The sequence below is a fragment of the Syngnathus floridae genome, chromosome 8, assembly GCF_059516105.1.
Source record: "Syngnathus floridae isolate MCC-2025c chromosome 8, RoL_Sflo_1.0, whole genome shotgun sequence".
Classification (NCBI taxonomy): domain Eukaryota; kingdom Metazoa; phylum Chordata; class Actinopteri; order Syngnathiformes; family Syngnathidae; genus Syngnathus; species Syngnathus floridae.
In genome coordinates, this window is record NC_142420.1 from 1,076,430 (window position 1) to 1,095,663 (window position 19,234).

General features: G+C 45.4%; 1 protein-coding gene and 1 long non-coding RNA gene across 2 annotated transcripts in view; one reads left to right on the forward strand and one right to left on the reverse strand.

Moving 5' to 3' along the window:
- Positions 1-19,234, reverse strand: part of tmeff2a (transmembrane protein with EGF-like and two follistatin-like domains 2a) — a 50,122-nt gene that overhangs the window by 29,256 nt on the left and 1,632 nt on the right. Inside the window, exon 2 of the mRNA XM_088383967.1 lies at positions 12,819-12,928. Coding sequence (XP_088240093.1) covers positions 12,819-12,928 — 110 coding nt within the window. The remainder of the gene's footprint in view (positions 1-12,818; positions 12,929-19,234) is intronic.
- Positions 1-19,234, forward strand: part of LOC148393803 (uncharacterized) — a 64,702-nt gene that overhangs the window by 18,525 nt on the left and 26,943 nt on the right. The gene's annotated exons all lie outside the window — the stretch shown is intronic.

Consider the following 19,234-nt stretch of genomic DNA (forward strand, 5'->3'; position numbering starts at 1 on the left):
CCTTCAAATCTTGCGAGCGTGCTAAAAACAAAATAGCTTTTTAACATTACGCTACGACAGATAACCGGGATCATCTGTTGTGTTGTTTCAGGTCCTTTCGGGCTGTTTGTTGGTTTTCGATTCAGTTGTGTTCATCGCCCGGAATGAACCTGGCCTTGTTTTGTTGCAAATTCCCTCGAGGTCTTGGCCGGCCGGCTAAAATCAGCTCAAATCTGGCCCCGCTCTTTGCCATGCCTCGCAAATACCGTTGACCTTGTTATCACAGTATTCATTAGGCTGCCCTTTGTTGCCATTGCCATCTTTGTACTCCTCGCGTGTGTACTGCATCCGGGCCCCATCCCAAAATAGAAACAAAGCTGTCCGTGTAATAGTCTGTGTCAGAAGCGCGGGCGTCTTTGATTGCTGCATTTTTCTTGATGGCTACGCAACATTGAATTCTTTCACACCTTCATCGTCAAAGTGTGTGATGTAAAGCGTGAATTCGCACGCTTCTCACAATTGCTTTCGAGAGTAACGCGGCGGCTGCTTGTCAAGCGAGCACTTTGGAGTTGACTTTTGGCTGGCTGGCGAGATGATCCGATCAGCACCGCATTGATGCGATGGGCATCTTGGCTGTTCAACCTTCTTTTCAAAATGTCCATTTTTTTTTTTACCTGAAATCAATTTCAGTTTACAAATGCGTATTTGTATCAGGCATCTTTTTGACTGATGTGACGGTAGGACAATCCGATCAAGCAGGCAGGCATCCTGCTCTTTAGTTAACCTGATTTCAAGCAAAGCATTCTTGTAGCGTAACCGAGTTATTTTTGAACACTCGTTTGTAACGGCGATACAAATTGAGTTCACTGCTGCCACGCGGCGCTCGGATCTCACGTCTGCACTCGCATTTGTGTCACTCTCGTCAACCCATCATCAATAATCAATGCGATTAATCGTCGCGCCTCAACTTTTAATGACGCGAAGCACCTCGGGTTATCTCGTGTAGGAAACGCAATGAAAATAACAGTGTCTTGTCTTGCCTCCTGACAATCTTGATCATTTTGGGCTCGATACTCATGATGCAAAAGTTGAATCAGACGCCTGATACCTCCGAGGCATCCTTATCGCAGCTCATTCCAGAGGCTGAAAATGCAAATAAAGCTCAGCTGCACAACACCAGATTTCGCTTTATCTTTCCCAACTTTGGCTTATGCAAGTTTGCAAGCACTTCTTCACCAATTTTGCGTGGTGAAAAAGACGATGGGGGGCGGGATTAAGCAGGGGGTGGCGGGATCAACAGAGGGCAGGAGAATTTGATCTTCTATAATTCTCTCCAGACAGGGAAGTGGGGGTTATTGGCCAGGGCCATATGGCACGGCCTTATGTGCCTGCTGGCTTAGGAACTGCAAAAAGCACACACACACACACACACACATGAGCACACACGCATCGATCCACACGTTCGCCGTGACCAAAGCTGGCCAAGCGCACGGCGACTTCTCTAAGAACATGGCAGGTGAAGAAGATTCATGAGCGCGGCTGCAAGCATCACGCGGTTGGCGACGCTTTAAGCTTCCGGTGCCACATGTCCTTTTGCATCAATGATGTCATTTGATGTCTTCATCGAGTCTCCTGCAGGGGCTGCTGTGGTTCTACCTTCCCTTCGCATGTACACATGAGGGAAATTTCGAGAAGAGAGTGGAGCCAAGAGCCGTACGTTCTTTCTCCTCACACAATGCAGACGCACGAGTCAGAGGGAAGACAATTCAAATCACAAAAGCGATGTGGCTCAGAAGAATGCAAGCAAGTGGCTGCATTGTGTTGCAGGCCAAACACCAGTCTGACAAAAGAAATCATTTATGTGGAGAACGTTGCGTGGAAAAGGGAAAGTGTGAAGGAGTAAATGTTGGATTAAGAAGAGCTGCAGCTAAAACGCAAGTGCAATCAGCGACGGCAATTAAAGCTGCAAGAAGCTAGAAATTGGCTGGCCTGCTGTTCAATCTCCGACACGAGTCCTTGACACGTTTTCACGCGTCTTGTTATGATAGACGTGGCAACCCAATTTCATGTTCATCACCGAGCTGGTGTCTGGAACTAGCTTATTTTTATTCTTTATGTTGTCTAACAAAGCATGAAGCCTAGGATTCACCCGAAATGGCCGAATTCCCAGTCAATTTGAGGTAAAGGTCCATGGTGATTTAAAAAAAAATGAAAAAGGTGTTCTCTGGCCAATTGGAGGCCAAACTCAAAGGATTTCTGATGCCCGAGCTTTTGTACAACAGAAATGTTGCCAAGCAGTTGAAAAGCGAGCAACAACAGCCTGCTGTGAGCACGCAAATTAGCAGCCTTGACTTTTCCTAATGAACCGCCACACGCCCGCAAGACGTTCACATGACTCTGATGTTGAACTAATCTGTGCGGGAAGCTGCCGGCGACTCGCAATGGCGTTACTACACATCCATAATTAGGAATCCTGGCAACGCGTTGCGGGGCGACGCGTCCTCACGCCGGTCGAGAAGGTCCGTTTTCACCAGCGTTTCTTTTCGGATGGCATTTGCGTCGACGTGAATTCAAAAAGAATAAAAAGCATCTAAGAAAAGCCAAAGTAAATAGTAAATTGCAATTTGACAGCAGGCTGGCTCATTGCGCATGTGGGCCCGCAGGCTCGCAGATCCTCCTACACACGGAGAGCCAGTGGCTCAGAACTGCTGAAAAGAGATTTTATTCAGCTGAAGGACACTCTTGGGAACTTTCCCGCTCAAGCTTCCCAGGCTTTACCCTGACATAAAACGGGGGGATGAAATGCTTGGCTACGCCGCTATCGCTGCATCAGCATGTGTGGCATATAGAAAGAATTTCTGCAACAACTTTTCGGGCATTTCCCCGAGTTGCAAAAACATTCTTTGGCGAGGCACTGATCCCGAAGCGCTAACACCGCCAACCCGAGAAACCATCCTGGAGATGGAGGTGATGAGATGAACTCCAAGCGGCTCGCTTTTAATGAAGCTGACAAAGCGGAGGTCGTTTCATGTTTCAGTTGGGCGGGCATTCAACTTTTCACGTGTGCTCCCAGCGCTTGTTCAACTCTTTGGGTCCAGGGAGACCGCACAGGGGAAGATTAGTTTCCAAGACCATACTAACCTTTTCTTGACGGGGGCGCCCACCACTACTACTAATGAACTGGTTTCATATCACGTAGCGTAGAACTGTTCTCAAAGCACAAAGATGCTAATTACGAAAAACGATTTACAACTAAAACTAAAATTTATAACACCGAGGGAGCCGATTGTTCTTGCTTTGGTTCTGAATGTACCAAGTTGAAAGATACCAGATTGACCCTTGCAGCCTATTTGTCTTTCTGCGGTCTCCCACGTTTGGACGCCCAATCACCGGTGACCTGTCCAGGGTGTACCCCGGCACTCATCCAAAGTCAGCCGGCACAAACTGAGCGCAGTTGGAGAAAAAGGACTGATAGATTGAAATTGCAAGTGCTATCGTTAAACGACTACCTTCGGGAGTGATGAAAGACAATCTGCAAATTTAAGTCATAAAGGCTGCCTCATATCTCCGCCGTGACCCTTTGACCGAAAGCGCAATTGCGCTCAAGCCTCCTCTTGGCACGACAGCTCGGACATTTTTCTTTTCCCTCGCCGCGGCTCTTAATGCCCTTCTCGCGTTTGTATTTTTGATAGTAAATAACACGGCGAAGGGCGTATGGAGCACTGCGAGTGACTGGCTCCATCTGTGGCTGCCAGAACGCCATCATTTCACTAGCCAAACAGATACACAGAGCTTCACGCACACATGTTCCTTATCCACACAGCAGCCTGACTGACAGCCCGATCCATTTCCTGGAGCCATTAGAGGCGGCTCTAGATTATGCAATTCCTCCCATGGCTATCATCCACCTCTATCAATAATAAATATCTCCATAAAAGTGGGGCTAGCCTCGGAGGATAGGAGGCGGCGCCGCACCGGCACGTTCTACTTCTGATGAGCCCCTCGGTGCGCTCGCTCGCTCTCAACTGCGTCGTTTTCTCTTCCACGCTACAAAGTCCTCTCGAGTCGGCCGGACACACGCTTCGCTTACGCCTCACGGCGCTTCTCAAAGCTACGGCTTTATCGACTCCGACAAGGACGTCTCGGGGCGGCCATCACCTGTGGCTCAAGACATGAGACGGCCCCTTGTGTCTTGCAGGCCTCAGATTGGAGCAGGTCCTGCTGCAGGAGCCTTTTGGAATTGGGTTACATTATCGGGGCTGGAGACAAATCCGAGACTTTTGGAGGTCGAGACGGGCCCAAAGACTGCACACGGTATCTCAAAGACAAATCAACTGACATTTGTGACCAAAACGAGTTCTGCAATGTTGTTTTTGGAATGGTACAATGAAACACCCCCCATCCCTCCCAAGCTGCCATGTTCCACCAAATCTACATGTGAACTGATTGTTTCTTCCGCCCTGACAAGCTTAAAGAAACACCAAATGACATTCCATGTGAGTTGAGATGATCTCCACCTTTCTACCGTCATTAATTTTAACTTACTCCCCAGTGTATTAGGTAACTATGTGCAGTATAACGCATGAGGCAAGCAATAAATTGTCCATTGACGAGGCTCGTAACGCTCACATTTCAGCGCACCTCCAGTGTGACCACAGCTGTAGCCAGAGGTGTTTTTTTTTCTCTTTTTTTTTAAGACTGGATGTCCATCTGTCTCAGTCTTGTAAAAGCCTTCGAGGTACTCCATTAACCTTGAAATAATGTCCATTCAAAGTGATTAAAGTTCAAGGACACAAACTTTGCAATGCAGATGGTTTTATATACTGTACATAAAAATGGCTTCAGGAAGTCATGAGGCAGTTGCTGGAGAATTTGTATCACGCATCATTTCCATTGGAAACAAATCATGCTTTCTTTGGATTTTCTTTTGTTTTTTTACTTGGCCTAAAATATATGATTTCAAAACAAAGCATCGTCCTTATTAAATGAGCTTCTATCAGCAATTTCGATTTGTGAGCGCGTTTTATGAAACTAACCATCTGGCCTATCATGTCAGCAAGAACAGCACGACCTCACGCAGTTCATTTGGGCCATGGTGGAAAAATTGTGTTCAATGTTTGATGGTGTCTCTATTTAGAAGCGAATATGGATGACATTTCACAGGCGAAAGGTCAGTCAGTCATCAACTTTACTGTGAAAACAATCTCTATGGAAAGAACACCACAAGGGGTGACCAATTCCAAATGTTCTATATACGCAAGTCCAAACAAACAGTCTTTGTTGTGTCAAAAGTGAGGACTTGCTTCAGTGACTGAGCCACAGCAACAACAATGTGGGCTTTTGATTAGCGCGTCCATTTCTTTCTAAATTCTAAGGTTTGGTGTTTAAAATGTGACCGCATTCTAAAACATGCATGGAAAGAATTCATTTGGTTACTGAGATCCATGATCCCAGTCTGCTACGACTGTGGCTATGGTCTTGCTGTGGTCTGGCTCTGTCACTATTCTGCTTCTAACCTGGTCCTAGCCTGATTCTACCCTGGTGTCCCGTTTGTAACCATTCTGGTTCTACTCTTGTACCAATGTATTTTTTATCTGCTATGATGAAAAATAGTTGAGAGAACAGATAGATGGATTAGTATGGTCCTTGTCTTCCACTTGACTGACCTATGTCTGGTGCTAATCGCTTCCTAGTTTGGTCCTGGTCCGAGCCAGATCCTCGTCTGGTTCTATTTCGCTTGTAGTCTTGGACTTGTCTGCTTCCATACTGGCTATAGTTCAGTACTACTAGTCTGGTTCTATGTTTGTATCAGTCAATTATATTCTGCCCGACGTCTGTTGTGTGAGTTGTACCACACAGTATTAGTATGGTAACTCACGAGTTTGGTCACAGACTGGCACGAGTGTTGTTGTCTTCTCCAAGTCTGGTCCTCATTAATTGAAGAACTGAGTATAGGTGTGAATGTGAGTATGAAATAGGATTTGTCGTTATGTGGCCAGCGGCGGTTGGCTGGTGACCATCGCAAGGTGAAACCTGCTTTTCGTTCCAAAGTCAGCTGGGATAGGCTCCAGATCACTCGTGACCCTAATGAGGACACGGATGAATGTACCAAGCGCTGGCCTACAAATAGACCATTAAACAGGGCAAAATCAATTGAACACGGTGAGAAACAGCTTTTCCTCCCTGTCAGCAGGATTATGAATATTACGGCAATTACTGGGAACACTAGACTGCCTTGGCGAGAACCTTTTCATGCTTCTCATCTCGTGCTTTGGCAAGAAATGGGGGAAATGTGTCTTTTTAAACAAAGTTGTTGTCGTGGTGGTAGTATTTCTGAGGCTTGGCCTTCGTCCTTCTTCCCAGTGGGAAACAAGCGATGCCCCACAAAGGGAATTCTTTCTGCTGTAACGGTCAGCAATCATCATCATCTCAGCCTTTTTTTTCAGTTCCAATTATTTCAAGCAAAAAAGACAAACACTGCGTATCGACGGATCTTGTCACAGAGCTTAAGCCAAGGCCCGGTTCCCTCGACAGAGGAATTGGAAGTGTTGTCCGGCTAAGTGACAAACTCTTCCTCGACGGTGTCTTGTTTCCAAACACTGATCACAACGGATGCGGAGACAAAGTCACAGCGGCCGAGCGAGAGCCGGGGACCGGCGAGGGTGAGTCCTTTGTTTGAGTGAGGCAGAAGAATAGACAGGTTGGGAGCAATGGGGGCGACAGACGCTAGGAGCTTGTCTGGCATGCGCCTCTGCCGTTTGATGGCTTTGGCAGTCTTTTCTTGATTAGGACCCGGGCCCCTCGTCCCCGCGGAATCTCCCCGGCCAAGTCACGGGAGACGAGCTTTTCTGTAATGGTGTCTGACAGGCCGGCTCAGAGTCACGGAGGAGCTGACACACTTGCTGTGTCTTTCGCCGCAATTTTCTCCTCCTTCTCCGTCTTTGTCGTCTGCCCTATCCATCACTGGAGAATAATTAGAGTGGAAGCCGCAAGGCAAGCAGTGATGAACAAGGCCCTGAGCACCTGTTTTCACAAGCAGTCTTCGAAATGATCCAGCTTTGACGCCACGTTCCGCCCACATTAGATGGTGTCGGCAAAAAATGCTTTGCAATATAGTCTTGCCCATCTGTCAAGGAAGCCCGCTACTGATTGGGCCTCATTCGGGAACATTAGCTCGGAAAGAATTCGGACATGCCCTGGAATTCACCCAAAATGTCTTCCTCAAATAAAAATGGCTGACCCATGATCAATTTCATGTTCATCGCTAAATCGAGCCTCAAGGGAGCAAAGAAGAGCAATTTGCTCAACTTTCCAGGGGCATTCACGGAGTGAATTTTCTTGGTCGCGTCCATTGACATAGTAGAAGTTTAATTTGCTTCGATCGCAAATCAAATCAGTGTTCCCTATTGAAATGAATGGATTAGCCATTAATGTGCCCAAAATACACATGAATTGAAACATGTTGTATTTCGAAGAACATATTCTACTTTAGTATTGTCAATGTCTGGTTATAGGTGTTGCGTCATCATCGATAGCTTGGAAAACTTAAAAAATCTTGCATCACAACGGTACTCAGACACTTCCAATCGAGTCGAACAAATATGTTTGCTGCTTGGAGATTCAGACCCGCTATTTGAGCTCTGGAGTGGATTTTTCACAGAGTAACTTATAGAATGAATTAATCACGGGAGAAAGGGTTTAATCAAAGAAGTCATGATAATTGCACAGTCAACAGCGGGAAGAAGCAGTGAGAAGACAACGCTCTGCCTTCATTGATGAGAAACGATTGGCTGTGTTGACCTCATCTGGCGTCCACCAACAGCACGCCATGATTTATGAGTCAACTCAACGCCTCTCAAATGCATCCACTCGGTGACTTGAGTCATGTTCTGTGTCGTCGAATCAATCCAATAAAACAACACTTGATTAGCTTCCTGAAGCGTTTTCAAATTGATTGTCCAAGATGAAACAAGCAGGTGTTGCCATTCTAATTTGAAATATTATTGTTGCAAAGATGAAGATGAACAAACTCATCATAGAAAAGTCTCCTTTTATTGCTTGTATTAACACACGTATTGTAACTCAACCTAATTACGCTGCTCATTAGTGGAAAGTGGGGAAAAAGAAAAACAGGATGTCAAAAACAAAACAGATTTTACATAAATGAATTCTTGATTTAGCGGTAGAGATACGAGGGACCCGATTTACGGGTTATTCCAGATACAAAGGTCTTTTGTAACCATTCTAGCGCTCACCTCAAATGGAGCGGGCGGCCTCCTGACACACAGCCGTTTGGGAGCTCCAAAAAGAGCCCAGTAGTCGCAGCGCAATGTCATCCGAGGTGAGTGTTTGCCATGCTCCTCGCCGAGACATTTTTTACGGGCCTGGCCCAGGTAATAAATTCGCAGCTACACAAACACTCAGTCCAGATAAAAAGATGTTAAATGAATGCAAATATATGGAATGAGGTCTGCATCAGAAGCTGCTATCCCCATCAGCCCGTGAAACTGTTTAATAGGAGGTGTTTTATTATGATTTCAAATTAGCTGTTATAAACCCGGCGAATGTGTTCTTTTTTTTTCTTTTTTTATGTTGTCGAGGATCGGCGTGCACTCGGAAATTATTACGATCTTACCGGCATGAGTACGTTTTTTTTTGTTTGTTATTTTCCTTTGTTCAATGAAATATGAAGGACACGCTGGCCTTCCACTCATCCTCTTCAGCGTCACAAGAACCACCGTGAGCTCTTTGAAGTGCAAGAGACATTCGTTCATCTAGGCATCACTACCCCGACATTACAAAGCTTTCAGAAAATAATTTCAGACCCGGAGCTCAGAGGGAATGGAGGCCACGGCTAAAGGAGACGCAGAAAATGTCGCCTCTATCACTCCATCTATTGTATCTGTGGAAATGCGAGAGTGGCCGAACGAGCGCAGATTAAGATGCTGAACGTGGATTAGGATGTCAGGAAGGACACGCGGGAGTCATGTTTAAAGAAGCTCCCGTTCAACTTTCCCTGACTGCAAAGTCAAGAGGGTTTACATAAATTAAAATTGGCTAATCCACCCGCAAGCCAAAGCTCCGCATGGATATTCAAATTTGGGGAATGTGCGGATGGACAAAAACACTCAGCACATCGGTAACGGAAGCGGATTCACCGTTTGTGCAGATCAGAAATGGACACAAACAGGTCAAATGTAGTTTGCAGTAGTCATGTTGGAGCAAAGTTCTCTTCACCCAGTTTTATAATTTTGCGTGCTAATTTGTCATTTTACTGTTTGCTGTCCGTAAAAGCAAGTCCGGGACCGTCCGGGATTGAAACGGTTTGCGACACGCAGTGAGACTGGCCTCAAATCAGCGGGAATGTGTCTTGTTTTCACAAGTCAATTTCCAATCAATCTTGAAAGCTTCCAGGCATATTGATCTGAGACCATAAAAGCAAACGAGCTTGCAGAAAACAAACTAAACATGTTTCTTTTCAACATTCAGCAGTTCATTTGGGAATGGATCTTTTGCTGGACTGTCTTTGCATCTAAAAAAACAATATTTGCGGATTTTAAGTTTTGACACAAGAAGCCGAAGGTGGCACAAGCTCAACATCGGCTCTACTCTTCCAACTGTCTTTTGAACTTTAAGCAAGTTTAATCGATTTAGTTTTGCTGGGGAGTTTTCCATGCGATGTCTACTCATTCGTTTTCCATTTCCACCTGTTGCTTGTGTCGAGCAAACTCCTCCCACTCGTATCTGGTCAAGGTGTGCCTCGTGGTCTCAAGGTGCGGCTGGTTGTCTCAAGGTGTTCCTCGTTGTCTGGTCACTTTGCTTGTATTTAGTTGCCTGCTTTCTTTCAAGCGCCGCCGCTGTTGTTGTCACACGTCACATCGTGTTATGTTTGCTGTTGAGATGGATTTGTTTTACGTGTGTTTTGGTTACTTTGTAGTTTGATTGTTTTTGTATTTTTTGTTCATTGAGTGGTTTTGATCCCTCCCCGCATCAACTGACGCTATTGCAAGTGACTTTTCTTGAAAAATGAATCAATTGAGAGCTGCTAACAGCATTTGTAGACCATCCAGTCACCATTTTCTATTTTCTTGCCCTCATTAATGTGACTTTCGGCGACATCCCAGCCGGCGTGGGTCACACGGCACATAGTACCAACGATTCAGAGAGTCTTCAGTGAACCTGGCATGCATGTTATTTGACTGTTCTATCCGCAATATAGAAAGCACATGCGAAAAAGATTAAAAGTTATGCATGTACAATATGCATCATGTCAAATGCTCAGTGATTATGTACGACAAGGATTATCTCCGTTTTGTAAGAGAGCGCAAAGCATGATTAAACAATGCAATAAAACGTCCCATTTATCCAACAGTGCACACTTTTAATTTGAATGCTCTGCTGGTCCATGAGCGCGCACACACGCACATATTTTTAGACTCAATTGCCGCTTTGGGAGTCAGCACCATGACCTGACATTACAAAAAAGTCAACCAGCAACAACACAATTTCCCAACAGCTATTTTGATCAAGAACTGCAATGTGATTATGTGAACTACAATTTTAATTGCTTCATCTAGATGAAGTTCTAGTACGCAAAATAAATAGATTAGACCAAATTCCCATCAAGTGGCGAGGTCTGCGTTCGCTAGCGTTACGAGGCTTGCTCGGAAATACGATTTCACCCGTGTACGGTTACCCCAGATGCAGAAAGTCCGAGAAGCTTCCCATTAGAGGACAGCGACGCCGCAAGATCGCGGCTCTCGGGGAAGAAAGTGCTGCGGGAGTCAGTGTGAGGTGAATCTCATTCATCTTTGCAATGAATGACCTCCATTGATTCCACTACATCAAACTCACTCTCTCCTCACTCAGTCCGTCAGATGTCTCTGAATTTGTTCATGCAAAAGAAATGGGGCACACTCACCCACAGATGAATTCAGAATATGAAACAAATTAATAGGAGATATTAGGGATGAAACGACTCAGGGATAAAAAATGAAAGCGCTTGGAATGTTTAATGGTGGGTAATATCGTATTTAGCGTCTCAAAGTCAACGACACTGTCAGCGATTCTGTGTTGCTGTTTTCTTCCCCTTCCAAAAACATCTTAACTGGTTGAACTGACGACCCTCGATTAGATCGGATCGGATCTCTGTCGTCAGTCCGTACGGCAAACCTTGTACCTGATCACGTTCGAGAAGAGAAGTGAGCATGGCCACCTTGGTTGACTTACCATGCAGGGAAATTCATTGTAAAAATTGAAATACAGGGTCTTAGATGTGTTGTATCCCAAATAATTCTGCTGATTGCACAAGACCCCCTGAGAGCATTATCGGCACGGAATCTCCACAAGACGAATGGTGCTGTAATGTCATTTATCTGCAACACTGGCTTAATGTTGATCTTGGTGAAGAACAAAAGTGAGATAAAACGCAGGTGACCAATGCGGCCGGCGTCGGCGAGGAAAAACAAGATGAGAAATGGTGTCACGTGGACAGATCTTAGCGTCTTCATTTATCTCAAGACGTGCATCTCAAACGTTGAGCCAATCGATAGTCAGCAGACTAGCTTGCTGCTTTTTTTCTTTTTTTTTATGGGTCTGCTCATAAAGTTAAGTACGAGCCATTATCAAGAATAGCATGGTTTCTAGAATTGATGTTATTAACGAGCTCCTTTCAGTCTTGGGTCTCATCAGTGTCAAGGTTGTTTATGGCTGGCAGAGTACGCCGGTCGGCGGCGGCGGCAGCGACACCAAGGTTCACAAGAAGCCATAAAAGCGGACCATCGCCTCGCTTTCCGTAGGGCTAATTATCTCCGATCGGGACGATGGCTTTCGATCGGGCCGATTTCCGGACTTATCGCTCGGCTGAGGAAGATCGATTCTTTCTTTCTTTCTCTTTTAATCTGGAGCATTGTTTGAATCCTGCCAGGTTCCATTTATATGGATGTGCTTTTGTGCTCTCGGGCTAGGTTTGATTTTTAAAGCGGACAGATGAGCTGTCAGATCACAAGAAGGAAAAAAAACGCTAGTAAACGGAGGCCCTCGTATTACCGGCCCAACTGCGTAAACGTCACTTAAAGATCTACCTCTGCACCAGTTGTGACTGACGAAGAGCTCATATCGATCTGATCGGATACTCAAATAGATCGGGCGGGTGACAATATCCAAGTGAACATACATTGGGCTCAATGGACCTTATGCATGGCAACTTTTTTACTTTAGGCTTCTAGGATACCATGTGAGTGAAACCTAGCCTCTGTCGTTAAGTATATGATATGACACTAGCTAACCTCCAAAGATTGAAATGTGAATAACAGAGCAGCAAATCCATTTGAAGATCGTTTTTATTGGGTCTATCATGCAGCTACCTTGTTTTGCGATTGACTGCTTTTGTTTGGTGGCCTTTGGTCCTGAAGTGCCCGCCCCTGTGGAATACACGACGCAGTGACCCATTTCTGCAATGTGCATGTTCGATTTGGGCGCACTGCCATGTCCCACATGAAACGTGTTTTACTTGAAAGGTTTGGTTCTGTTGAAAGATGACTTTAGCGGCGCTTAGGCACCTTGTCAAGACAAAGCATTTGTATCTCTGTTCCCTCATGAGGCACAACTCTCTGGGGGGTTCACACATAGAGCTTTAACAGAGCCGTTGTTTGAATCCACTTGTGGCAAAAACAGGGGAGGGAGGGGGCGGGGGTTATAGAGTCACACTTGGAGCATGTGACAGTGGTCACAGTATTCTTACTTGGAAATTGCATCCCGTGTGAACAACAAAGTGGCAAAACATGCTGATGGCCCCAAAAAGTAAGGAAAAGCAAATACTAGTAGCAGGCTTGTCTTACCTTGAAGTCACAAATGCAAGTCACCATGTTCCCAATTCTGAGGCACTCGGCGTCAAACTTGCACGTATTGGTGTCGCACAAAAACAGGTCCGTGTCTCGCTCGTCAAAACCTGGCAAGGGAAAATCCAATGAGAAACAAGCGTAAGACGGCTTTTGAGGTGTATTCATAATATCATTTTTCCAGATGAATATTTGGCCTGGGGGTTCGAGGCGATTCTTGCGGCAACGGCAAATCTCCAAAGGCGCCGCCATCAAAGCCCCCCCAATCCAATCAAAGAGCAAGACGAGTCGGAATGTGCAGACTGAGCTTGAGGCCATTGGGCTACCTGAACCGATCTTCCCTTCCATTGTTAAAACACAAAATAATACGGCGTCGGAATAGCCTGTTTATGCCAGCTCTTCAGAAAAGCCTTCAGATGAAAAGGCGTGTTGTAATTATTTTCTGCTTGTGTACTTCCAAGCCAAGATCTATATTTTGTGAGTTTGATTAGTATTTGCTTGATGATAACCTAAAGGGACTGCAGCTATCCTCTCGAGACGCACGCCGCCGAGTCCCCGTAGGAACAGATGAAACCTTGTTTGTTTGTGCCGAGCTTTTTGGGAGATAGCATTCAGATGATTTTGCACTCAGTGCATGTCATCTGCGACTTTCAATTAGACGACAAGACAGCTCCATTTTATAAACATGTTTGGCGCTTTCAAATGGAAGAATCAACAAAACACGAGCACACAAAATATGTTGAACACGGATGAAAAATCGGTTCCGGTATCATCTTGCATCTAAATGTGAAATTACACGTTATGCAAATGAATGGGCATGAATAGGAATGAATGCAAATATTGGACAATTGGGAGGTTGACAAGGAAACAAAAAGCTGAAATGGAGAAGTCTCCAAAATGGTGCGCAGTGTTCAGGGAGACACTTTGGAGTCCTTATCCGGCATTATTGCAAATGTATCTTCTTGCCTGATATGGCCTTTTGTGAAACACCTCGAGTGTGCGCACAATATGGGGAGAAAGGAGCGATGAGGGAGGATTATGTATTTTTTTTTTTTGTCCTTGACAGCCAGTGTGTGGACCAGAGCTTCAGGGTGGTGTGACCGCTTTACAGCACCTCATTATTGCCACACGGAAATGCTCGGTGGGATATACGGAGGCCTTCAGCGGATTTATTTTTAAAATAAATACGTATAAAACAATGAAAAGGATGAAAAAGAAACATAAATGAATGAGTAATTTTTAAAAACAAAAATGCTTGACCACAGACGTATACAGATCATATAGACTGACTGTTATACATAATTGTGCGATGATATTTTAGCTTTATGATTCAAGTTTCAATTGAAATATCAAGACACCATTTACCAGGATGTACAACAGAGCAATCTAACATTGAGCTGCACGAGATCGGTCCCAGCTCGCAGGAACATTCACATGGGCCGCCTTACAAGTAATATGGTGATCTGCCATTTTCTTTTTATAGATGTCTTTGGACAATAGATATTAAGAGTCCTCTCCTCCGAGCCTCCTTTGACTACAAGCACGACTCACACCACTTGAAAAAAAAAAAAACACCTCCTACTCATGACAACCAAGCAGTCATAAACGCGCAGCGGGCTAGACCGATGGCGAAATCAACCTGCAATTTGCCAAGGCCGTGAATGACCATAAAGTGCGGGCTCTCTGAGCAAATATACAGTCGCTGAGTCAAGAGCGCAGACTTAAGAGGCGCTTGGAGTGTCTGGGCTGAGACAAAGCTCTCAAAGGATGAAAATCTCACAAAGTCAAAAGATGATGTCCACTATTTAAAGGCCATCCACTGCTCAGCTGCACGCAATTGCAACTTATCCCTTCCGCAGTCAAGCTAGCAGCAGTAATAGAAAAGAAAAATACTTTTAAGCAGAGGTGGCAAAAGTAGGCACACTCACCACTGAACTTTAGAAGTACGTATAGATGCTTGTGAAAAAAATACTCTTGTAAGAGCACTGACGTCGATCCTTTACGCTTACTCATCGGTACCTCCGGTAGTACCTGGATGGCTCACCTGAGGCCGGAATTGAAGATATGTTTTCCCTCCTCTAAGCTGCAGTTAGCAGGCAAAGAGCAGCAATTTCAAGCAACTGGAGATATGCGGGTCATCCACATAACAGTAAGAGAAAATACCATGTTTTCTTAAAACTGTGAAACAAATACAATGAAAACAGCAGTGGCCTCAACATTGACCCCTGAGGAAATCCGTAGGACAGTGGGGCAGAGTGGAGAAAAAAAAAACCAAAATTGCCAAATGGATCCAAAGCACTCTAGAAAAACCAATGCCCACCTGGTGCTGCCAACAGAATACTGTGCCATATGGAATCCTATCAGTTTCATTTGGTGCTAAGCTTTTGATGTAACGCATTTCTCTTGGCTATATAAAGATCACACAACATCGGCCTACTATATGAACCCATAAAATATACGATGCTGTATTGTGATATAAGCAAGCATCAATCTTCTTACATAATGCTGCAGTCGAGCGTTTAGTTATTGTACCTGTCAAAGGGTTTGATGTTGCACACAGCACGGCAGCCTGCAGCCGCCCGGGCCTTCCCTTACATGATTATACATCGCCTGGCAAGCGCATCCACTTCATAATCAAATGTGATTCATCAACGCAGTAAGGGAGCCCGGCGCTGCCGCCGCGCCGCGCCGAGCCGAGTCGAGCGCACACGTCAACAACGCAAAATGTGTTCCGGCAATCGCATTGATTTCACCGCTGTGTGAAAAAAGTCTTGCGAGGGAGAATATGGTGAGTCGGAAATGATGACCATCAAACGTTTTGCAGCATCATTCTGGTAGCAGCCTTCTCACTCTTTCTTGACTCCAAATTCGGAAACCTCACGGAATGAACCGGACGAGTGCTGTCACGAATGTTGTGCGGTAGACTGCTGACCGGTCTTGGCCGTCACTTATTTTGCCAAAGGTTAGCTGGCAAAGAAAATACAAAATATTGTTGATACGCCGTGACATCCTTTGCATTATAGTCAATGGTTATTCCAGCTGAGGAAAATGTTTTGCTTTTTCTATTGTCAAAACAAATGGTGCACATCTTCCAGTGTCGGTATCTTGTGCGAAAACAAACACACTCCGCCCGCCCCAGCACCATGGTTTCAATATCTTATCTCTCATCTGAGTTTTGCATGGAGTCGGTCGGGTTCATCATTTCCTTGGGAGTACAAAAAAGTGACAGCAATTTGTAACGGGCAGAAAAACAAGCCAAGAGGCGTCAGGTTGCAGGCTTTGCAGGCTTTGCAGGGCTTGCCTTTCAGCAGACACTGAAGAATGTGGAGACAAAGACATATGAGCCACACCAGTGGAGCGTGGAATCAACAATGACCTTCCGGGAGCACACACTGGCTGCCGTGTGAAGCTTGACATGGGCTAGGCCTCTGATGTCCATCACTTTGCAGAGGAACACAAAAGGAACCTCTCAAAATCATCCCAAGAACGGAATAGCCGTTTTCCGTATTGTTGGGTTTTACCGTAGTTGATCTTTTTTGATCCAAGCCTGAATTCCAGTGTTGAAACGTGCTCTCGTTCCAAACGCGTCTGTTATTTAGTACTTTGTGCATACTGTGCACGCAGCTTCAAAACGCATTTTATATTGGCAAAGTTGTAAAGTTTTATGGCTTCATTTGTCAGGTACGAGTAACTCCAGTGGTGACCCAAACGAGACTATTGTTGGTGAGTAGTTGGCGTGCTTGCGCAAACAGCGGGACTTCATTTTAAGCAGCACTTAAACAAGAGCCAAATCATTGTTGTTTTTAATTTTTTTTTTTTTTTTTTTTTTTTGAGCTACGGGTTGCTGTGTCATCAGGGCGGCAGGTTTACACTCGGCAGGAGGATGTTACCGTAAACTGAATAATTAACGAAAACAAGCCGACAAACATCAAATATTCAAGCGCCGATGTTTATATGCCGACGATTAAGACGGCAAGAGAAGCACTTACTCGCGCTTGTCAGCCAAATGCATCTTTCGCCGCCGACCTACCTGGAATTTCACAAACCCCTTTTCGGCATTGGACTGATGAATTATTAAGCCGAGTAAATTAATCATGAAAGCCCAACAAGCAGTCAGATGAGGCATCCGCTTTTGACCTCTGCTGCATTGCAATATTTTTCCCTAATAACACGGCAACACATTTTTTAGATCGTCACACTCGAGCGAGTCGAGCTCTTCCCATGATTCAGTAAAGTAAATTTTTGGGGGAGGAGGGGGTGTATTCACAGACACGTGCAACTGTACGTGACTGCGCTGTTGTGGGTGTGAACACAGCCACGAGCTTCCCTCAGCCCTTTCAAATTCATTTCAAGAGAGACATACACTATCCTTGGCATTGCAAAAGCAAAAATAGACTAGCTGGAGTCCACGATCGAAGCGTCCAAAGTCGGCGAGGCCACCACAGGCGGATGATGTAAAGTTGGCCAATGCCATCACAATGGAGACCGCCTTCCTTTATTCCTTTATTGAGACATCATGTTGTCACACAAGTAAATATTTTCCCATATCCTGCATATGCTGAAGCTTTCTGCAAGACCATTGAAAGTTCCCAAAACAATCCACCTTTGCATATGTATTCGCGACATGCATACGCGACCCAATTGTTCTTCCAAAGCAACAACTTTGATATTTGCGCTCGTGCTGTTGGCCACACTCATTAGCATTGATTGTAGCAGCAGAAGGCAGCTGTTTTGCGAGACGGCTCTAATGAATCCAAGCGCTAAATGACCAGCGCCGTGCGTGCAGCGGTCCACACTTAATGGCCGACCGGCCGGCCGGCCGGCCAGCCAGTGAACATATTGGAGCATTTTGCTGCATGAGAGTCAGACAGCATCTCCAGAGTTGCATCCAAAAGGAGAGCATAATCCAGGATAATTGGAGTTGGAATGCCGACACTTCAAAAAGCACTCCTCGCCCCTTTGCCCTTGCTCCGAGAAAGAGTTGGACCAAAGTTGTGTTCAACGAGAGCGACTCAACATAGCTCGCTTACATTGCTAATGTCGATTTTGGCTTTAACATGATAGCGCTTTATTGGTCTGCGGCCAATCTCCGGCTCGCTGCCAGGTTCCGAATATTTGCAGTAAATCATAGCTAGGATAAAAACGGTACCGGCCCAATACCTGGGACCGGTACTCGCTCATGGCTAATTGCGGGCTTTGTTGGCGTCTTGTGACAAATTAGGACCACGCGAAATAAGCACAAATGCATGCCAACAAAAGATACATTGACGGTGAATAACAGGTTGAATGGATGAACTGCAAATAAAAAAGGAGGTTGGCTGTAATTGATTGCGTAGTTTCACACTTGACAGGTGGCCACACACTCCATACACCCAACGTGTTGTGTACAAGCCATTCAAAAAGACATTGGCCGTAATATGTCCACTTGAAGACGCGCACCAAGCAAACGCCATCACAAAGTGCACGCACGACGGCCCTTTTAATGTCGCGCTGACTTTTGAGGGGGCGTTGCGACAAGCATTTCCACCAAATCTCAAAGTGGAGCGATCTGCCGAGCAAAATGTGACAAATGCAATTTGGACACTTTGTTTGAATGAAGCCGTCAAGATTGCAAAACAAACGTTGCAGGAATCAAACTCCAATCCCATTTCAAGCTCCCTTCATCTCATTCCAGGCGAGTCTCATTCAACGCTCGCAGCCGCATTCATCTTGTGCGTCAAAAGTCTTTTTATCCAGAAAGCTGAGACGTCTTCATGAGCCGTGTCAAAATCTGAACAGGAAGTCAGCCATCTTGGTTGGAAGTGGCCATTTTGGGCAAATTCTTGGACCCCAAAGTCCAGCACAGGAATTTGCCCAAATGAGCCCCAATCAGACAGATGGACAAAAAGGTGAAAAGTTCAAAGTGCTTGAGTTTGTATTTGCTATGAAAATGCCCGTTTGGCTTTTGTACAAATGTAATTGATTTATTTTATTTTTTATTTTTATTTTTCAAACGAATTCTTGTCATTTCTAATGCAAAGGAGCGAGCGTGTGCGCGCATTGCCCCCCCCCCCCCCCCCCCCCCCCCCCCGCGTACGCACGCATGCACGCACGCACGCACTCAAGCCTACCTCCGCAAGGCGTGTCGGATAAAAGCTTTTGTCTAAATGCACACGAGTGTGAAAGGAAGTGAGGAGGGTGGCGAGCGTGCATTTGGGCAGGATGTGCACCATTATCGACAGTCATTACCGACAAATCGTTACCGCTGATCACAATCAGCACAAGAAAAAAAGAAAAAGAAAAAGATGAACAAGAACGAGTGCGGTGATGAGGACGAGCCGTGTAAGGAAGGAAACTTTTTCTGCTCACTTTGTTCAGCTCTTGGCCAAATGGACACATGAGCTATTTGATCTGGCAACATTCTGACTTTCCAGATC